Source organism: Lupinus angustifolius, unplaced genomic scaffold, assembly GCF_001865875.1.
Source record: "Lupinus angustifolius cultivar Tanjil unplaced genomic scaffold, LupAngTanjil_v1.0 Scaffold_8_157, whole genome shotgun sequence".
In the NCBI taxonomy this organism is placed as follows: Eukaryota; Viridiplantae; Streptophyta; class Magnoliopsida; order Fabales; family Fabaceae; genus Lupinus; species Lupinus angustifolius.
Genome location: NW_017717958.1, coordinates 26,380 through 44,733, shown reverse-complemented (window position 1 = coordinate 44,733; position 18,354 = coordinate 26,380). Strand labels below are relative to the sequence as shown.

The window sequence follows — 18,354 nt, the reverse complement described above, 5'->3', positions numbered from 1 at the left end:
AAAAGTTGGAGAGCTTGTTAAGCAGTTCTCTGATCAAGGGAAGATAATGTTGCTTGGTGCGGATGACATGGATATTTTCAAGGGAATAAGTTTAAAGCTTTTGGCCATGGAGCAGCTTCTCATTCGGCACCCTGTGTGTCAAGAAAGAGTTGTGTTGGTGCAGATAGCTAATCCTGCAAAAGGAAAAGAAAGTTGTGAAAAAGTTACTCTTGACTAAATTGATGAACAACCGTGACAAAAGGCTAAGTGAGAAAGGAATCTCACTGCTCTTGCATATGTGCAGAAAACTAGACTACAATTGGAACCTTATTATAGCATCTCACCTGGACACTGAGATTTCGCATCTGAAGCTTGTGTTGCTCTTTGGTACCAACAATTAATGATGATGTAAAATAATGAAAGAGGCGAAGAGATATGGTGAACCAAATGGAGCAGTCANGTATATGCTTCGGTGTCTTTTAGTATGCAAACCATTCTCTAAACAAAAATACACAATTTACAAAAAGGCTTGGTCAAAGTTTTTCAGTCCATCCTAATGCATGGTGCTTAAAAAGCGTGAAAGGGGGACACAAACACGAACCTCGACAAAAGCAAGATCCCGATTTCTTACCAAATGTCAGCGGATATAATGTTTAGGGGTGTTGTAGAAGCATTATACAACTTTCCAATAAGCATAAACAAGCATGCATAATCATATCATTCAAAGAATGATCATATCTATATATGAACTCCAACATAAACCTCATGCTTCACAAACTAACCATCGCATATAACCATTTTACAAAAATACTACAGTCATGCATTCAAATTGTGCATTTTCTGCATCTCAATTACTTAAGCAATCACCCTAGAACCACCCAGCTGGTTACATAACATCACAAAAGGCAATCATTTGGCAACATGGGTGCCTCAGCAAATCCCTGAATCGTTTGGCAACACGGGTGCCTCAGCAAATCCCCGAATCGTTTGGCAACACGGGTGCCTCAGCAAATCCCCGAATCGTTTGGCAACATGGGTGCCTCAGTAAATCCCTGAATCGTTTGGCAATGCGGGTGCCTCAGCAAATCCCCGGTCCATGACGACAAACAAGGGAACTGCCTCAACAAATCCCTAGCGCATCAGCAAGGTATTGATATGCTTCATCAAAATTCGAGATATTCACAATGGCATTTTTCTGAGCCTTAACAAAAATAGCATTCATTTCTTTACTAGTTACTTACCATGATATCTTTCAAACCTTGGTCTGTTCGCTATGAGGTAAGTAACACGTAAAGAGGGGCAGCTGTGAACACTCAATTTTTGTTCGGCCCAGAAAAAGCCCAAGAATTTTTTATAAGGCAAATTTTAATTCTAAATTTATTATTAAATTAAAAGGTTTCTATATCTAACTGACTAATTTAACCAAAAATTAAAATAAAGCAACTTAACTTCTAAAAATAAATTGTGTATAAAATTAAATGCTAGAAACCTATATAATTTTGTTACAAAAATAAAATCAAATTTTTAGGCATTCATAAGCCCATATAGCATTTTCGAAAACAAATAAAAGAAAGGAGAAGGAAATATTGTCTATAATTATTTTCGAAAATAAATATTTTAAAACTTGTATTTATTTTTTAAAATTATTTTCGGATTTTGTTAAAGGGTAATTAAATAAATATTCCAAATATATCCTCTTAAATCCATTTTGTACAAGAATATATAACAGAAAAATAATAAAAATAATTTTGAATTTCCTAATAAATCATATAAGAATAAAAGTATTTATGTGATACGGGAGAGCATACCCCTAATTTCCTAGTAACTCCAATAAAGGAATCATTTTCCAGTTGTTAAGAACCCGGTAATCCCAACCCTTTCGGAAGTAATTAATTGAAGACGGTAACTAAATCCATACCTCATTTTGGTGATCATCGTGAGAAAGGAAACCCCGAGTCGGAAAGCCACCGCGAACCACCACACCATACCGCCTTCATTCTCCCTCAATTCACCTATTCAATAAAACCAAGCAACAACCAAAAACCAATCAAGTCAAACCGAAAAGTGGAGAAGGAGGTGAGTTTACCTTCATCAGAACGAAAAAGGGAAGGGAGGTTCTAACCACGAATAAACCCCTCATCCAAGAACCGTCACAACCCGAATAGCAAGCCATCACCGTCTCACCACCACCGCGAACCACTGCGAGCCGCCCCCGATGCTTCGAGCCGCCATGAATGGGGCTCCCCGAGCCACCGTCACCACCACCGGAGATGGAGCTAGAAAGGAAATGGAGTTGGGGATTAGGGATTTCAACTTTTTTCCCTTATCCTGCGTGAACATGGGGTAAAGGGGATAACACCCCTCAATTATCCCTTTTGGTTTTACACGAGGCCCTTCCTTATTTTAATTAGTTTCGTTTTTAGTTTTTGTTTTATTAGTTTTGTTGTTTGTTTGTTTTGTTGGTTTATTATTATTGTTTGAATTATTTCTTTTCAAATCATTTAATCATGTGTCCAATAATTATGTTATTATACAACACTATAAATTATATTAACATCCGTTCCAGCAAAAATCTAATAAAAATTATTTGTCATATGATAAAAGATAATAACTACCAATAATAACAATAATTAGAACATTTTACTATGACAACAAAGATTATTAATACAATCACATGAAAGTTTTTTATAAATGTTTTTGATATAATTTTGGGAGTTAATCAAAGATGGAGAGAAGGTCGCCCCCGGAGGCCTCTTTCTTCTCAAATCATCTTCGAAAGGTCGCGCTACGCCGCTTCTTTTCAATCGATTAAATCTCAAAATTAATGAATAAATTTTTTAATAATAAATGACAAATACAACTAAACTAAAAAGTTATTTTCCATAAGTTAACAAATAGTTAGAGTGAATGTTTTAGAGTAAAATATAATTTCCGTAATAATAAAACACTTAACCAATAAGTCATTTTCTACTTAAAGAACTACGTAAGCCTTGATCCCCTTAATAGGGTACGTAGGACCAAAGTCAATATTGTCAGGCTCAATAATAAAAAAAACTATTTTTTCTTCTTAATAATTGATTAATTAATCATAAGATTTAGTAATAATAATAATGGTAATAATAATAATAATAAAGTCATATATTTTAATGAAGGGTACCGCTTAAGGCGGGCGGGTAGGGTGCTAATACCTTCCCTACCTTGTAACTGACTCCCGAACCTGGATATCAAAATTCAAAAGCCCAAGGTAATTGAGCTTAAAAGATTTTTCTACATTTTTAACTATAAAATGTAGTGGCGACTCTAAACAAAGTCGTGCAGCCGAAAATCGGGGCGCGACAAATGTGTATGATTACACTATTGATTTTTTGTATGTACAAGTTTATGAAGTCTTATATAACTTGTAATCGAGTTGACACTTCTTATATCCTTTATATTATCTTTGCTTACAAAAAAAATAAGTTTATGGATGTTATTATATATAGAAAATGAAATATGAAGATTCATATAAAATGAGATCTATACATTTTTTAAAAATTGTAAAAAAATAAAACTGCTCCTCATTTGCAAAATTATTGGATATAGACCCCTTTCCCAGTGTGTCTATCGTCACCACTCACCAACATTGTATTGCTAAATCATGCATACTGTTGAAGATGATAATCATCTCACCAATCAGATTTGCCATTAAAACTGAATTTTGCAGTGTAATCAACAACTTTCATTTTTCAAGCAGTTTTTTGAAATTCTGTTAATTCTGTTTTTAGGTTAGTTTCCTCTTTTGGCAAGTTTCAGTTTTTGTTAGTTGTATATATAGTTTGGCCTTCTCTTGTTCCTAATCAATTCAATTTGAGACCATTAATAATATTCTCATTCAATTTCATCTTTTACTTCTTTGTTTTGATTCACTACTTCTCTTGTTTGCATTCCATCTTCTTGATTCTTCATTCACCATGGGACTTTTTCACATGGTATCAGAGCACCCTTTTAGGGTGTCTCTGCTGCGCCAAACCGTCTCTCTTCCTTCTCCTTTCCTCTTACTCTCCATCCATAATCTCGTGCTCCTTCAATTTTTTCTTCAACCTTTCACAGTTTCAATCTTTATTGATTCTTGATCAATGGCAATGGCAAATCAGATAATCAATCCCATTCTTGACCCTATCAGTCCTTATTACCTATCTCCAAATGAAAATCCTGGTGCTGTACTAGTTTCTGCTCTTTTAAATGGTGACAATTACCATCCATGGTCAAGGGCTATGACCATGGCATTGCAGATGAAAAACAAGATGATGTTTGTAGATGGATCTTTGCCCAAACCAGAAGCACATGATCAGATGTATGCAGTATGGAGTAGATGCAACAGTCTTGTTGTGTCTTGGATCACTCATTCGATTCAGCCATCAATAGTGCAAAGTGTTCTATGGATGGACATTACAAAGGAGATTTGGGATGATTTGAAGGAAAGGTATTATCAAGGTGACTTATTCAAGATATCAGAAATAATTGGAGCAATGCATAATATCAAACAAGGAAATGCAACAATTGATCAGTTCTAAAAGGATTATGGCAGCAGTTGGATGATTACATACCAATTCCTCCCTGTGAGTGTGAGATCAAATGTCACTGCAACCTTATTCCTACAATCAGAAAATACAGAGAGAATGAACATGTAATCTGCTTCTTGAGAGGATTAAATGATCAATACTCTGCTGTGAGATCTCAGATCATGGTGATGCAACCTCTACCAGCAATCAACAATGTATTCTCAATTCTGGTTCAACAAGAAAGGCAATTGCTATTTGAAAATCCAACAATTGCAGCAAGCATCTCAAATTCCTACATTGACTCAAGACAAAGGGGAAGAGGAAGAGGATATAGAGGAACTATGGGTGGAAGATCAACTATGCAAGGAAGATCTGGAGTTCTTGGTAGAGGCAGAGGTCAAAAGATTTGCACCTACTGCCAAAGAAGTGGACACACAGTTGACAATTGCTACAAGAAACATGGATTTCCACCAAGCTTTCCTCCTAACAACTCCAACAGTGTGAATTGCTACTCAGGAAGTGATAATCAAGACAACTCACAAGATGGCACTGGTACAGAATGCAAAGATGATAAAGATCCAGGAATTGCTTTTACTCCAGCTCAGCATGATGCACTGAGAAACATAATACAAGAGTCTATGAATCAATCAATGCATAGCACAAACCAGATTAGTTTGACCCCTAATTCTGTTCCTAATTTCAATCACATTCATGTATGAAGCTTGCATCACATATGCACAAATCAAGCAATTGGGTGCTTGACACAGGTGCAACAGACCATGTCTGTTGCAACCTATCTGCCTATCAAGGTTACAAAAGAATTAACCCCCTTTCCATCACATTGCCTAATGGCAATCATGTAACTGCAATTTACTCTGGCACTGTTATTTTTTCTGACCAATTCTACTTAAATGATGTGCTATATGTGCCTATATTCAACTTTAACTTAATATCTATTTCTAAACTCACCAATTCTCTAGGCTGCAAATGAACTTTTTCCACCAATCATTGTCAAATTCAGGACCAACTCTCCTTGAAGATGATTGGTGTAGCTGAGCTAAGGAAAGGATTGTATTTGCTAAATGAACCCAGCAAGACTCATGCTAAACCTCACATTGTAAATGTTTACACTTCATATGATGATCACAATTTATGGCATGCTAGATTAGGACACCCTTCACATAAGAAATTGCAACAATTGCAGACTGTTTTCCCTTTTATAAAGTGTACAAAAACTCATGATCCTTGTGAAATTTGCCATTTAGCAAAACAGAAAAGATTGCCTTATTCCTATAGCTATACTAGATCTGCTTCTGCTTTCAATATCAAACATGTAGATATATGGGGACCTATTTCTACCCTTTCTACTTTTGGCCACAAATACTTTCTTACTATTGTTGATGATAAAACCAGATTTACATGGCTTTTCTTTATGAAACAAAAGAATGAAACTGATCACATTATAAGGAATTTTGTTACTTATGTTGAAACTCAATTTGACACTAAGATTAAAACCATTAGAAGTGACAATGGCAAAGAGTTTCTCATGAAGGCTTATTTCCTTCAAAGAGGTATGAATCACCAAACCTCTTGTGTTGAAACACCTCAACAAAATGGAGTTGTTGAGAGAAAGCACCAACACATTCTTGGTTTGACTAGAGCTCTAGTGTTTCAATCTAATATGCCTGAATGTTATTGGAATTATGCTGTTGCTTATGCTATTCATTTAATCAATAGACTTCCTACTGTTTTTCTGTCAAATAAATCTCCTTTTGAAGAGTTGCACCATGTTTTGCCTGATTTAACTGATTTAAGAGTGTTTGGTAGCCTATGTTATGCATCCACTTTAGTTGGACATAGACACAAACTAGAGCCTAGATCTAGAAAAAGTGTATTCTTAGGTTTCAAACAAGGTACTAAAGGCTTCATACTTTTGGATCTAAAAATCAATGAGATTTTTCTGTCTAGGAATATAGCTTGTTATGAACACATCTTCCCTTTCTGCAATATGGATGCCATAAAATCCAAACATCATAGAGCCTACAATTCCCTTTTTGATCAAGACCAGGATCTTAGAGATAATCACAATCCCAACAATACCACTTTTCCTGATCCAGTTGACCTGACTAGGATAAATCCTGTGCCTAACAGAATCATTAACCATCCTAGGATGACGGGACCTGATTTTGATCCTGAAAACACCAATAGGTCAGAAGATGACACTGATAACACCATCCCTGATCCTGAACCACCCATGGAATGCACTTATGATAATGAGCCTGGCTCTAATAACAGTCAATCCCAAGCCACTCAGGAACTCAATATTTCTGAATCTAGCCATACCACCATTCCCACTAGGCAATCCAATAGGATAAAAGGACCTCCTACTTACCTAAAGGATTATCATTGTAGCCTAATGCATCAAAGTGCCCATCCCATTGATCATGTTAAGTACCTTATCACCAAACATCTTAGCTATAACAGCCTATCTTCAAAGCACAGAATTTTCTCTATTGCTATAAGCATGCATGATACTCCAAGGAGCTATACAGAGGCCATCAAATTCCCTCACTGGCAAGAAGCAATCAACTCAGAATTGCAAGCTCTAAACAGGAGTAACACATGGACCTTAACTGAGCTACCAGAGGACAAGAAAGCAATATGATGCAAGTGGGTTTTCAAAGTAAAATATCATGATGATGGATCAATTGAGAGACACAAAGCAAGACTAGTGGCAAAGGGCTTCAATCAAACAGAAGGAGTTGACTATATGGACACCTTTAGTCTAGTGGTTAAAATAACAACCATAAGAGTATTGCTGTGTCTGGCATCTATGAACAATTGGCACCTGCATCAATTGGATATCAACACAGCCTTATCTAAAGGAAACTGTTTACATGAAGGCACCACAAGGTCTCCAAATCTCCAACTCCAGAACTGTTTGCAAATTGGAAAAATCCATATATGGATTGAAACAAGCTAGCAGGCAATGGCATGACAAGCTCACCAATACTCTGCTAAAAATTGGTTATACTAAATCCTTTGCTGATCATTCTTTATTCATTAAGAACACTAACAATGGCTTTACAGCCATTCTTGCTTATGTTGATGACTTGGTTTTGACAGGTAATGACATTGAAGACATCATGAACACCAAGGCTATTCTGCATGACCAGTTCAGCATAAAGGATCTAGGGGAACTAAAATTCTTCCTTGGTATGGAGGTTGCAAGATCCAAGAGATGGATTGTTTTGTATCAAAGAAAATACATACTAGACCTTTTAGAAGAAACTGGTTTCCTTGGTGCTAAACCAGCCTCTACTCTCATGGAATACAACAACAACTTACACTCTCAGTCTGGCACTCCTCTAACAGATGACTCATCCTACAGAAGATTGATAGGGAAGCTTTTGTACTTGACAAACAGTCGACCTGATATATCTTATGTTGTAGGAGCTTTGAGCCAGCCTATGTTCACCCACTGATCTTCACTATAAAGCTGCAACAAGTATTCTTCGATATCTCAAACATTTCCCTGGTGAAGGAGTCTTCTTTCCAGCAGAGAACACAACAACAATACAAGGTTATTCAGATTCGGATTGGGCTAAGTGTATTGACACTAGGAAGTCAATCATTGGTTGGTGTTTCTTCTTAGGTAATGCATTGATTTCATGGAAAAGCAAGAAACAGAATACTGTTTCTAGATCTTCATCAGAAGCTGAATACAGAGCCCTTGCTATGGCTGTTTGTGAAGCTCAATGGCTGCTTTTCTTGTACAGAGACCTTGGCATACATCACAATAAACCAGTGAGCATCTTTTGTGACAATAACTCTGCCCTTCATATAGCTGCCAATCCCGTTTTTCATGAGCGTACAAAGCACATAGATATCGATTGTCATGTTGTCCGTGAAAGAATTATCAATGGCACTGTTCATCTTCTTCCTATTCACACCTCCTTACAACTTGCCGACATTTTTACGAAATCCTTGTCTCCTTCTCCATTTCATTCGATTGTTTCCAAACTAGGCATTCTTGACATTCATATGCCTAGTTTGAGGGGGCCTGTTGAAGATGATAATCATCTCACCAACCAGATTTGCCATTAAAACTGAATTTTGCAGTGTAATCAACAACTTTCCTTTTTCAAGCAGTTTTTTGAAATTCTGTTAATTCTGTTTTTAGGTTAGTTTCCTCTTTTGGCAAGTTTCAGTTTTTGTTAGTTGTATATATAGTTTGGCCTTCTCTTGTTCCTAATCAATTCAATTTGAGACCATTAATAATATTCTCATTCAATTTCATCTTTTACTTCTTTGTTTTGATTCACTACTTCTCTTGTTTGCATTCCATCTTCTTGATTCTTCATTCACCATGGGAGAGCTTCTTTTACAGTATCATCTTCAACACATACAACCCTAACTTGAATGGACTCTCATGTCCCAACTATAATATTAGACAAGGATGCATGAGACCCAGTTTTATTATTCCCACACTTGTCAAGAACAACATCACCATTATTACAATTTCAAACACTTTAATGAATATCATTCTCATTCTTTAATGTTTACTATCCATCATCGCCATCTGCTAAGAACTTCTCCTTGGATTTGCTCTTTGACATGTGAATTCTGCTATCAAGGAGGAAACCGCTGTTATATATGAGGTAGTTTCTAATTTTTATTTCACTTTTTGTAGAGAAGAGTTCGTTTCCACTAAAATTTACTGTGTTAACATAATGGAAAGTAGTGTAATAAATAAACCAGTTGGAAAAAATAGTAACAAAAAAAAATGTATATACTAACAATATTTTATATATATATATATATATGACACTCTAATAAATGATTTTAAAATTGTCATACTACATTACAAGGACCATAAATATGCAAGTAAGAATAACAATTAGTACGATTATTATTATGTACTGAAGAACTATATATTTATGCAAAATAAATTTGAATTGAGTGAGTGTTAGTGTAATAATAAGGTGATTACTTGTTGTTTAAATTCTGGAAAACAATCTCTCTACATATATGTCTACCCCTCTAGCAGTTTCTTGTTAGCCATCCTCTAAATTTGTATACCTAGATTATGACACTTTATTATCTTGATGTAAGTGTGATTAGGTATTCTTTATAGAATAATGTTTCTAGCTGAAATAAATACATTATATGCACACGAGCCTGTCCATAAATGTAACTATAAGAGGCTATAATTTAGATTTTGATGTAGAAAGAGATATACGTTTATATTGAGTAACTCAAACCAGAATAATTATCAAAAGTTCGTAGAATAATAAACTTAGATCATATAAGCATACATGGATAATTGAAATTTAATTAATGATCACATGATCACTTAAAAAATTATGTACTGTTTTTTAATCTTAATCCTTTAAATAAGATCTAATTATCTATATTAATTATTTTCATTTTTCACAATAATAATTGTTCTCAAATTAATCACATACCATGTTCCATGTTTAATTTATTTCTTTATTTATTGGGACATTTCATTTAATAGGTATCCGTATCTTGGTCTGTCTTCTTGCAACAAACATACACATTCAAAATAATTTGGATATACACATGAGAATATTAGTCTTGAAACATGTAACACCAAGTATTAAATTATAAAGAGGATTTTGACTAGTATCCAATTAACACAAAATAATTTAGACAGTTCACAGAACACATTTTAGGAAACTTTATGTATTAGCTTATAAATAAAAGGCATAAATATATGTGCAACAAACATCTTTTTTCAAATGTGATTTAGAACAAGGCTAATGTTTAATTTAGGCTTTGATTAATCTTTATCCAAAGTTAGGATTGATTAAACACTAGCCAAGGCCCACCTAAGAAGAGTCCTAAGCCACTAATGTACACTAAATAGATGATACATTGATTGAAGCATGTTGTTTAATTAATGGCTGTGAATAAACTAAAAGATCCAAAATCCTAGCCACTAAATACTGAAAGTACTAGACTTTGTTGTTTTGGCCTATATTTTTCTACTCAGTCAAAATGTCATTGTTCAAATTCCCGCATAATCTGCAAAAACAAGTTATATCAACTGATAAACTCTTTACTTTGCTCTTATTTGTTTAATGTGTGAAACATTATTTTTTTATTTTACACAAAGACAGTGTATTCTGTTTGAAAATGAGTACAGCAATAAAAATGTTACAGAATTTGGTACTACCACTACTATTCATCTTCTGTCTCCATTCTTTGCCTACATTGATCCAAGGAAATCAACATGATCAAAGAAAGGTACACCCAATTAAGGAGTCTCAATTACCCAACTAAACCTATGATAATAATATTTCTTGTGCCATTTTTCTTAATTCATTGACATGAATTTTGTGATTAAAAAACAGCCATACATTGTATACATGGGAGAATTACCAGTGGCAAAAACCTATGCAGTGGAAGACCACCACCACAACATGTTGGCAACTGCAATTGGAGAGTAAGAATCTCATTTCACAAAAATACAAATGCTTTATAGTTTTTAATTACAATTACTGTCACAATATTAAATTTTTAGAATCCACATAGTGATTATAATTAGAGCTGCATCAACAATATCTTTTTTTTACTAAAACACAACATAATTGCAAGTAGAACCATAGTTTTAAACCAACTAATTTATTACTTCATCCCTCTCTATTTATCAGTCACAATTTTAAAATAATATCCTTAAATATAAATCACTTTATAACATATAAGTATCATTAAATAATTTATATCATATATATCAGTCCAAATTATAGTCTACAATTATTATTTGCCTACATATTTCAATAAAACTTTCACCTCCCCTCATAATAAGTAGATGAGTGAAAAAGTTTTTGGTACATAGTAGATGAGTAATTTAAGAACGTTAATACCTTTTTTTAAAAAAATCCAAAGTTACAACTATGTTTATCTACTTTTTTTTAATTTGTATGAATTAGTAATAACTTTATTTTATAAATAGCAAGGAGAGTATCAATAATATGTTAATTTAGAAGATTTGGGTAGATACTCTAATATGTTATTAGGTCAAAAGTTTGATATTATTGGTTATAAATTCAACATAGCAAATGAGTATAATTATTAGAAGTATTCCACTCCAATACTGTAGATTATCCCAACCTATAATTATCTACATTTTGCAATGATCAATTAATGGCTCTTCAATTATGTTTACAGCAAGCGTATGGCTAGAGAGTCCAAAATACATAGCTATCGAAAGAGCTTCAACGGATTTGTTGCACGGCTTTTGCCTCATGAAGCAGAAAAACTGCAAGGTACTTCTAAATTTTACTAAGGAGAAAAGTGAGGTTTTCTGGGACATCATAAAGATCTTAAAAAAGACACAACTTCTTTTAATAATTATGCACTATTTGCATTGTTCTTTATATTTTTTGCAGAGGAGGACAACGTGGTTTCCGTGTTTCCAAACACATACCGTAAACTACACACAACAAGGTCATGGGATTATTTGGGAATGCCCCTAAAAGTGGAGCGACGTTCCAACATAGAGAGCCACATTATTGTGGGCGTGTTAGATACAGGTAAAAATAATATGTGAAAAAATAATATAAGTACAACTCAAAACTCTCACTTAGTTATTAAGCAAATTAGTCATATCTGTCCCATTATTACATATTTAAAAAGAGAAATTATAAATAAAAAAAAATATTTTTTTCCTACTATTTGATGTGATTTGATTGACTTGAAATACAGAGATATAAATTTTTTGGACAAAGATCTTTGTTCAATATAATATAATTATATATTAATGAAATCTCAAATGCAATTTAAAACAATATAATAAGAAGTAATAATAAAGCTTAAGATATTTGATGTGTTTATTTTCTTCAATTTCTAAACAGGAATTTGGATTGATTGTCCTAGTTTTAACGATGAGGGGTATGGACCTCCACCACGCAGATGGAAGGGAAAGTGTATGACAGGAGCCAACTTCACTCACTGCAACAAGTACCTATCTTTGCATTCACTCAAATTTATCCAAGTGTCACAAAATATATCATTTTAATTATGCTAAAATCTCAAAAGAAAGATACTTTTTATATCAAAATTCATAGACACGTGATGTTTGCCATACATCACGGTTATATTATGGGATAATAGTGATCTAACTAGTACAAAATACTCATAATTGAGAGCCTTGCACAAAAAGTTATAAACTAACAACAAAATTTTCAAACAACAGTCATACATACTAGAGACAATTTGAATAAATCATGGGTCAGCAATTATAAATATACAAAATTTGTTATACCACTAAACCATGTAGATTTATATTTAAACTCTTGATTATGTAATTGTAAAAAAGAAAGAAAAAAAAGATAATATAAGAGTTTTATGAACTATCTATCCATTATCCACTATTCATTTTTTATCATTATTAACTTTCTAGGAAATATAATAAAAGAGGTAGAATGAAAAGTGAGAATATTAATTTTCTAAAACCATATACTTTTGCATGGGATATTCATAAAACCACATACTACCATGTTCACAGTAAGGTGATCGGAGCAAAATACTTCAACCTAGACAAAGAAGGTGAAGCTGTCGAAAATCCTAGTCCAACAGACGACCAAGGCCACGGCACACACACTGCCTCCACGGCGGCCGGAGTGGCAGTGAAGGATGCAAGTCTTTACGGCATTGGCAAAGGCACCGCACGCGGCGGTGTCCCATCGGCCCGCGTAGCAATGTACAAGGTATGCTGGAGCATTGGTTGCAGCGACATGGACATGTTGGCCGGGTTCGACGAAGCCATCGCCGATGGAGTGAACTTCATATCAGTGTCCATAGGAGGGCCATCACGAGATTTCTTCAGTGACCCTATTGCCATTGGAGCATTTCATGCAATGAGGAGAGGGGTACTTACTTCTTGTTCAGCTGGAAATGATGGTCCTCAACCCATGACTGTTGAGAATGTTGCTCCTTGGATTTTAACCGTGGCGGCTTCCTCCATTGATAGGCAGTTCACGACCACCGTAAATTTTGGTGATGGCAAGAATGCTATTGTAAGTGCTACCCATTCATTTACCTAGTCTCTGTATATCAACTATTTGTTGTTTCATATCATATTGTTGATTCATGTGGTACGGTGACTCTAGTCAATCATAATAATTAAGTAAAAAATAATAATAATAATAATTTAAATTTTAATTGGCATATATTTTTAATGGTGGACACAAGTCAACATGGATATTTATCATAAACTATTTCATAAACCATGTTAAAAAAAATTAAATATTAATTAATTTTTTGGGTATGTTTTTCCTTCATTGTCATCAGTTTGAGATATATGTTGGGACTTGTCCCACAATTTTCTGGTTCTTATGTCTCCAACCAATCAAACTTTACAAAATAATATTAAAATATTAATTTCTGGTTTCATAATTTTTGTTTTCAAATAAATGGAGTTTTCTCATTGGTTTGGTACATCAAATGAGACATGAATGAGGATATGTGATCCCCATCCCTTGTCCATAGCCAAGTGTGAGTACAAGGATCTATTGTCCCAAAATGTGTCACAAACTATGTCCCGTATCAATGATATTGAAGCAAAAATTAAAACATTAGTGAAATTATTTTATTAACATACATGTTTTCATGATCTAATTTTTAACAATTTTGTTTATTCAGTACATTCATGTTTAACTCACTGATTATATATTTATTATCACTGGCTGCTGAATATGAAGATGTTGTTAAAAAGATACTGTGAAAATACAAAACTTTCAATATTTGGTCCTGAGATTATATGTAAAAATATTTTTTAGAAACATATGAACTTTTTATTACAACTTAGAATGCTTATGGTAGGAAGTTTGTACTCAAGAATCACTCTAGTTTCAAGTAGCTTATTTGATTTTTTGGTTGGTAGGGATTATCTATTAATACCTTTGCTCCAGAGAAAAAGATGTATCCATTGATTAATGGAGCACTTGCTGCAAACATTACTGGAGATAATGATTTCTTTGGCAGTGCCAGGTATTGTTATTCTTACTGAACCTTGATATGCTCCTAAAACTTGTGTACCCCTCTAAAAGATTATAATAAACTATGATGCAGTTCTTGTGACTATGGTACTCTAAGCAAGGACAAAGTGGTGGGGAGGATAGTATACTGCACTGGGGGTATGGGAAGTCAGGACCAGACCATCCATGAATATGGAGGAGCAGGGGTCATAATTGGCCTTGAAGAAGAAATAGATGCTTCTTACACCACAATTATTCCAGGGACTTTTGTAGATGCAAACAAAGTAGGCAAAAACATTGACCTCTACATCAATACCACTAAGTATGTTCTTCACTGTTCTCATGTTTTTCTCCCAAACTTCTTTTTACAAGTATTTTATAATCATTAATCATATATCATGGTTGTTTCTCAAGTAAAAATCTTATGATCAGTATCCTTTTAATGATGCCTAAGTAACTTCTGGTTAATCTTCTAGAATGGAACATAGCAATTGTCTTGAAAAAGTTAGTTGAATTTCACTAAAATGTGCAATCATACTAATAATTAGAACTATGCAGTTAAGCATGCTTGAGTGAGAGTAGTACTAGGATGACTTCCCTCCTGAGAAATCCTTGTGTTGCACCTCCTTTTTTCTGATAAAAAATCCACTAAAAGGAGTGGAACCAAAGAGAATGAACATCATTGTAATCCTTTTTGTTTTGTAAGAGCATCAAACACTATCTAAATGAGTATTGTGAGAACTTTTTCAAGTAAATTAACATGAAGAAGCCTCTGGACAAATGTGAATTCAGGAATGCTCAAGCAATTATACAGAAGACAGAAACTAGAAGAGTACCTGCTCCATTTGTTGCTTCATTTTCATCCAGAGGTCCTCAAGTTATAACACCCAACATTCTCAAGGTGAAGCCTCTCTCTTTGTGTGTCTCTTATTCCACTCCCTTCTATTCCAATTAGCATGCATTCTAAAATTCTACATTCTATGTGTGAAGCCTGACTTAACCGCTCCGGGACTGGACATACTAGCTGCTTATAGCAAAATGGTATCACTGACAGGGTACACCGAAGATACTCGTTTCGACGTTTTTAATATACTATCAGGAACATCTATGGCCTGCCCACATGCCACTGCAGCTGCTGCCTATGTCAAATCCTTCCACCCTGACTGGAGTCCTGCAGCAATTAAATCTGCCCTTATGACCACTGGTGAGAACCTCATTAGTACAAGCATTTTAAATTGCTTTTGCGATCGCAATTGTAGTCACGGTTGCGATTTCTCTGCCGCCTGATGCGATCGTATCATTGTAATTCAGTATCACACTGCAATTGTGGTATAATACAGTTGTGACAGTCACCGCAACTGCGTTTGCGGCCACATGATGCGGTCCGCAATTTAAATCCACAAGTAAAAAATGATGCTACATACATGCATTTTGACGCGTGGACCAAACAGAATAGAGCAGGGTGTTATGTTATGTTCTGTTTTATTTAGTTTAGTTTCCACTTTTTAATGATCATGACTTAATATGTTTTGTTTATAAAATATGTCAAGCGTAAAATAGATCACCTCGTGTTTGTACTTATATGGTTATATTACTTGTTCCACTTAAATTTTTTTGCATGCTCAATAACTTCATTAACACAAGAATAATGCTACAACACACCTTACACACACATCAAGTCATTTTCACCTTTTTCACTATCTGGTTATAACTTATTCCAACTTGTCTTTTGCATATATTCTTATTATTCATCCCCTTCATAATGTAAGATATGCACCAAATTCTTAATGCAAATTCCCTTCCATATTCAAGTGTTGATTATGAGGAAAATCACTTTTGTCACAACAATAGAATTTAGAATTATATGACTGAGTTATAAAATTCATGGCTCATGAGAAAATTTTCATTTTCTAATCCACTTTTGTGTCTCTCTACAACTCAGCCACTCCCATCAGAGACAATTTGGCAGAGCTGGCAACTGGGTCAGGACAGATTGACCCAGTAAAAGCAGTGCATCCCGGCTTAGTTTACGACATTTCGGTGAACTCCTACATTGCCTTCCTATGCAAGCAAGGTTATAACAGCACCAACATTGGCATACTAATAGGCACCAAAGGTTTCAATTGTGCAACTATTAAGCCTCCACCAGGGTCTGATGGAATCAACTACCCTTCCATGCATATCCAGCTTGAGAACACTGATTCTTCGATTTCTGCAGAATTTTATAGGACTGTGACTAATGTAGGATATGGAAGTTCAACTTACAAGGCTAAAGTCATAGCACCAAAGGGTCTTTCTGTTGAGGTTATCCCAGATACATTGCAGTTTAATGGGTTGCACCAAGACCACACATTTAAGGTTGTCCTTAAGGGACCTCCCATGTCAGAAGAGACAATGCTATTATCTGCATTACTTGAATGGAGTGACTCTAGACATAGTGTTAGAAGTCCTATACTTGTCTTTAAGTTTCCTTCCTATTGAACAAAAACATGCAATGAGACACACTTAATAACTTAGGAAGTTAAGTTCAAAGTTTCAATATTCTTTTTTGTGTACATTTAAGTTAGTTATTTGCTTACATTAATGACAAGAAATTTTGCTGCATCAATGATCATTTGGTTAATGACTAACATAACCTCCTGCAATACCCTGATTTCCCTTCCATTTAACAAATGACACTACTCATTTATTATTACTTTTTGTATAATCAAAGTAATCAGTTTTTGATATGAGTCACCTCATCGGACAAGTGTTGTTGGTCTTACATTACTAGACTATCATGTTGGTAGACTACAAGATATATAATTTATACAGTATGAGAAAAAACTGATGCCTAAAAATAAATTTCTATATGAATAGCATAATGTGTCACATAATGCTCCAACATAAAAGGGTGAGATAATCCTAACACTCATATTGGACTTTTATTGTCTAATGAATATAAACATAACATATTGTCTTTTTATTGCCTAATGAATAGAAACGTAATAGCTTCTGAGTCATACTAATCAACACTTCTCCTTGACTATGGGTTGTAAACTTCAAGCTTTTGCCATATGCTTATTCTAAGAACCGTTAAGATTGAACTTGGTTATGTAAGTCCATTTGACTCCTATATCCTTCTTGTGTTTAGACATCTCTGCCAACTTGCATGTCTCGTTTTTCAATCATCATGTGCTCCTCCTTCATTACATCAATCGTTTTCTGATCAGTTGCAGATTCTTCATATTCTGTAGCACCTGATGATATACTCACAGGTCCTCCAATATTTTTGTATCAGTTATAGCTTCTTCTAGCCCTCGTGTCCTTTTTGTGTGGAAAAAGAAGTTTTGTATGCTTCCCATATCGGCAGGCAATACGTGTAGGAGACTTGTCTTTTTTGGATATTGCAACTTGCTCATCTTTCATCAGATCCAAGTCAAAGTTTTTGCCTTTCGTTTGAACTTTGAACACATTCTACCTTTTGAATCTTTAATCATGCAATTTTTGTCTTCAAACAAAATCTTATAGCATTTCTCCATCAACTGAGGAACACTTAACAAATTTGATTAATTTCAGGTAAGACAAATTAATTTCAAACTTGTGTAACTTTTAATTGTGACTATTCCTTTGCTTTTTGTTGTAATATATGCACCATTTCCAATTCTAACTTTAGAAGTAGCAGTTTTGTCAAGCTCTCTGAAGAGCTCTCGATCATAAGTCATGTAGTTTGTACAACCATTATCAATGAGCTAACTTTTTGTAGAACTATTAGTGTCAAAACATGATACTACGAACAATTACTCTTCTTCAAGTTAATCATTAGCAACCTTAGCTTCCCCTTGAAA

At 34.4% G+C, this 18,354-nt stretch overlaps 2 protein-coding genes across 2 annotated transcripts; both read left to right on the top strand.

Moving 5' to 3' along the window:
- The first annotated feature begins 4,094 nt into the window (after positions 1–4,094).
- Positions 4,095–4,532, top strand: LOC109337581. Its single transcript, XM_019574587.1, has one exon. It carries the CDS (start codon positions 4,095–4,097, stop codon positions 4,530–4,532), a length of 438 nt encoding a protein of 145 aa, XP_019430132.1.
- A 6,073-nt stretch (positions 4,533–10,605) lies between these two features.
- LOC109337579 (subtilisin-like protease SBT4.15) lies at positions 10,606–17,131 on the top strand. The gene is made up of 11 exons (XM_019574584.1): positions 10,606–10,793; positions 10,901–10,992; positions 11,718–11,815; positions 11,939–12,082; positions 12,404–12,509; positions 13,057–13,567; positions 14,434–14,540; positions 14,622–14,849; positions 15,320–15,428; positions 15,518–15,731; positions 16,470–17,131. Exons 1-11 carry the CDS (start codon positions 10,683–10,685, stop codon positions 17,006–17,008), a joined length of 2,259 nt encoding a protein of 752 aa, XP_019430129.1. The 5' UTR covers positions 10,606–10,682; the 3' UTR covers positions 17,009–17,131.
- The last annotated feature ends 1,223 nt before the right edge of the window (positions 17,132–18,354 follow it).

Bases quoted from the DNA above. Each gene is read 5' to 3' on its own strand.
- LOC109337581 (XM_019574587.1), top strand. From the start codon at position 4,095: ATGGCAATGGCAAATCAGATAATCAATCCCATTCTTGACCCTATCAGT.
- LOC109337579 (XM_019574584.1), top strand. From the start codon at position 10,683: ATGAGTACAGCAATAAAAATGTTACAGAATTTGGTACTACCACTACTA. The intron at 15,429-15,517 runs GTGAAGCCTCTC...CTATGTGTGAAG, and splicing joins TAACACCCAACATTCTCAAG to CCTGACTTAACCGCTCCGGG. The intron at 15,732-16,469 runs GTGAGAACCTCA...TCTACAACTCAG, and splicing joins ATCTGCCCTTATGACCACTG to CCACTCCCATCAGAGACAAT.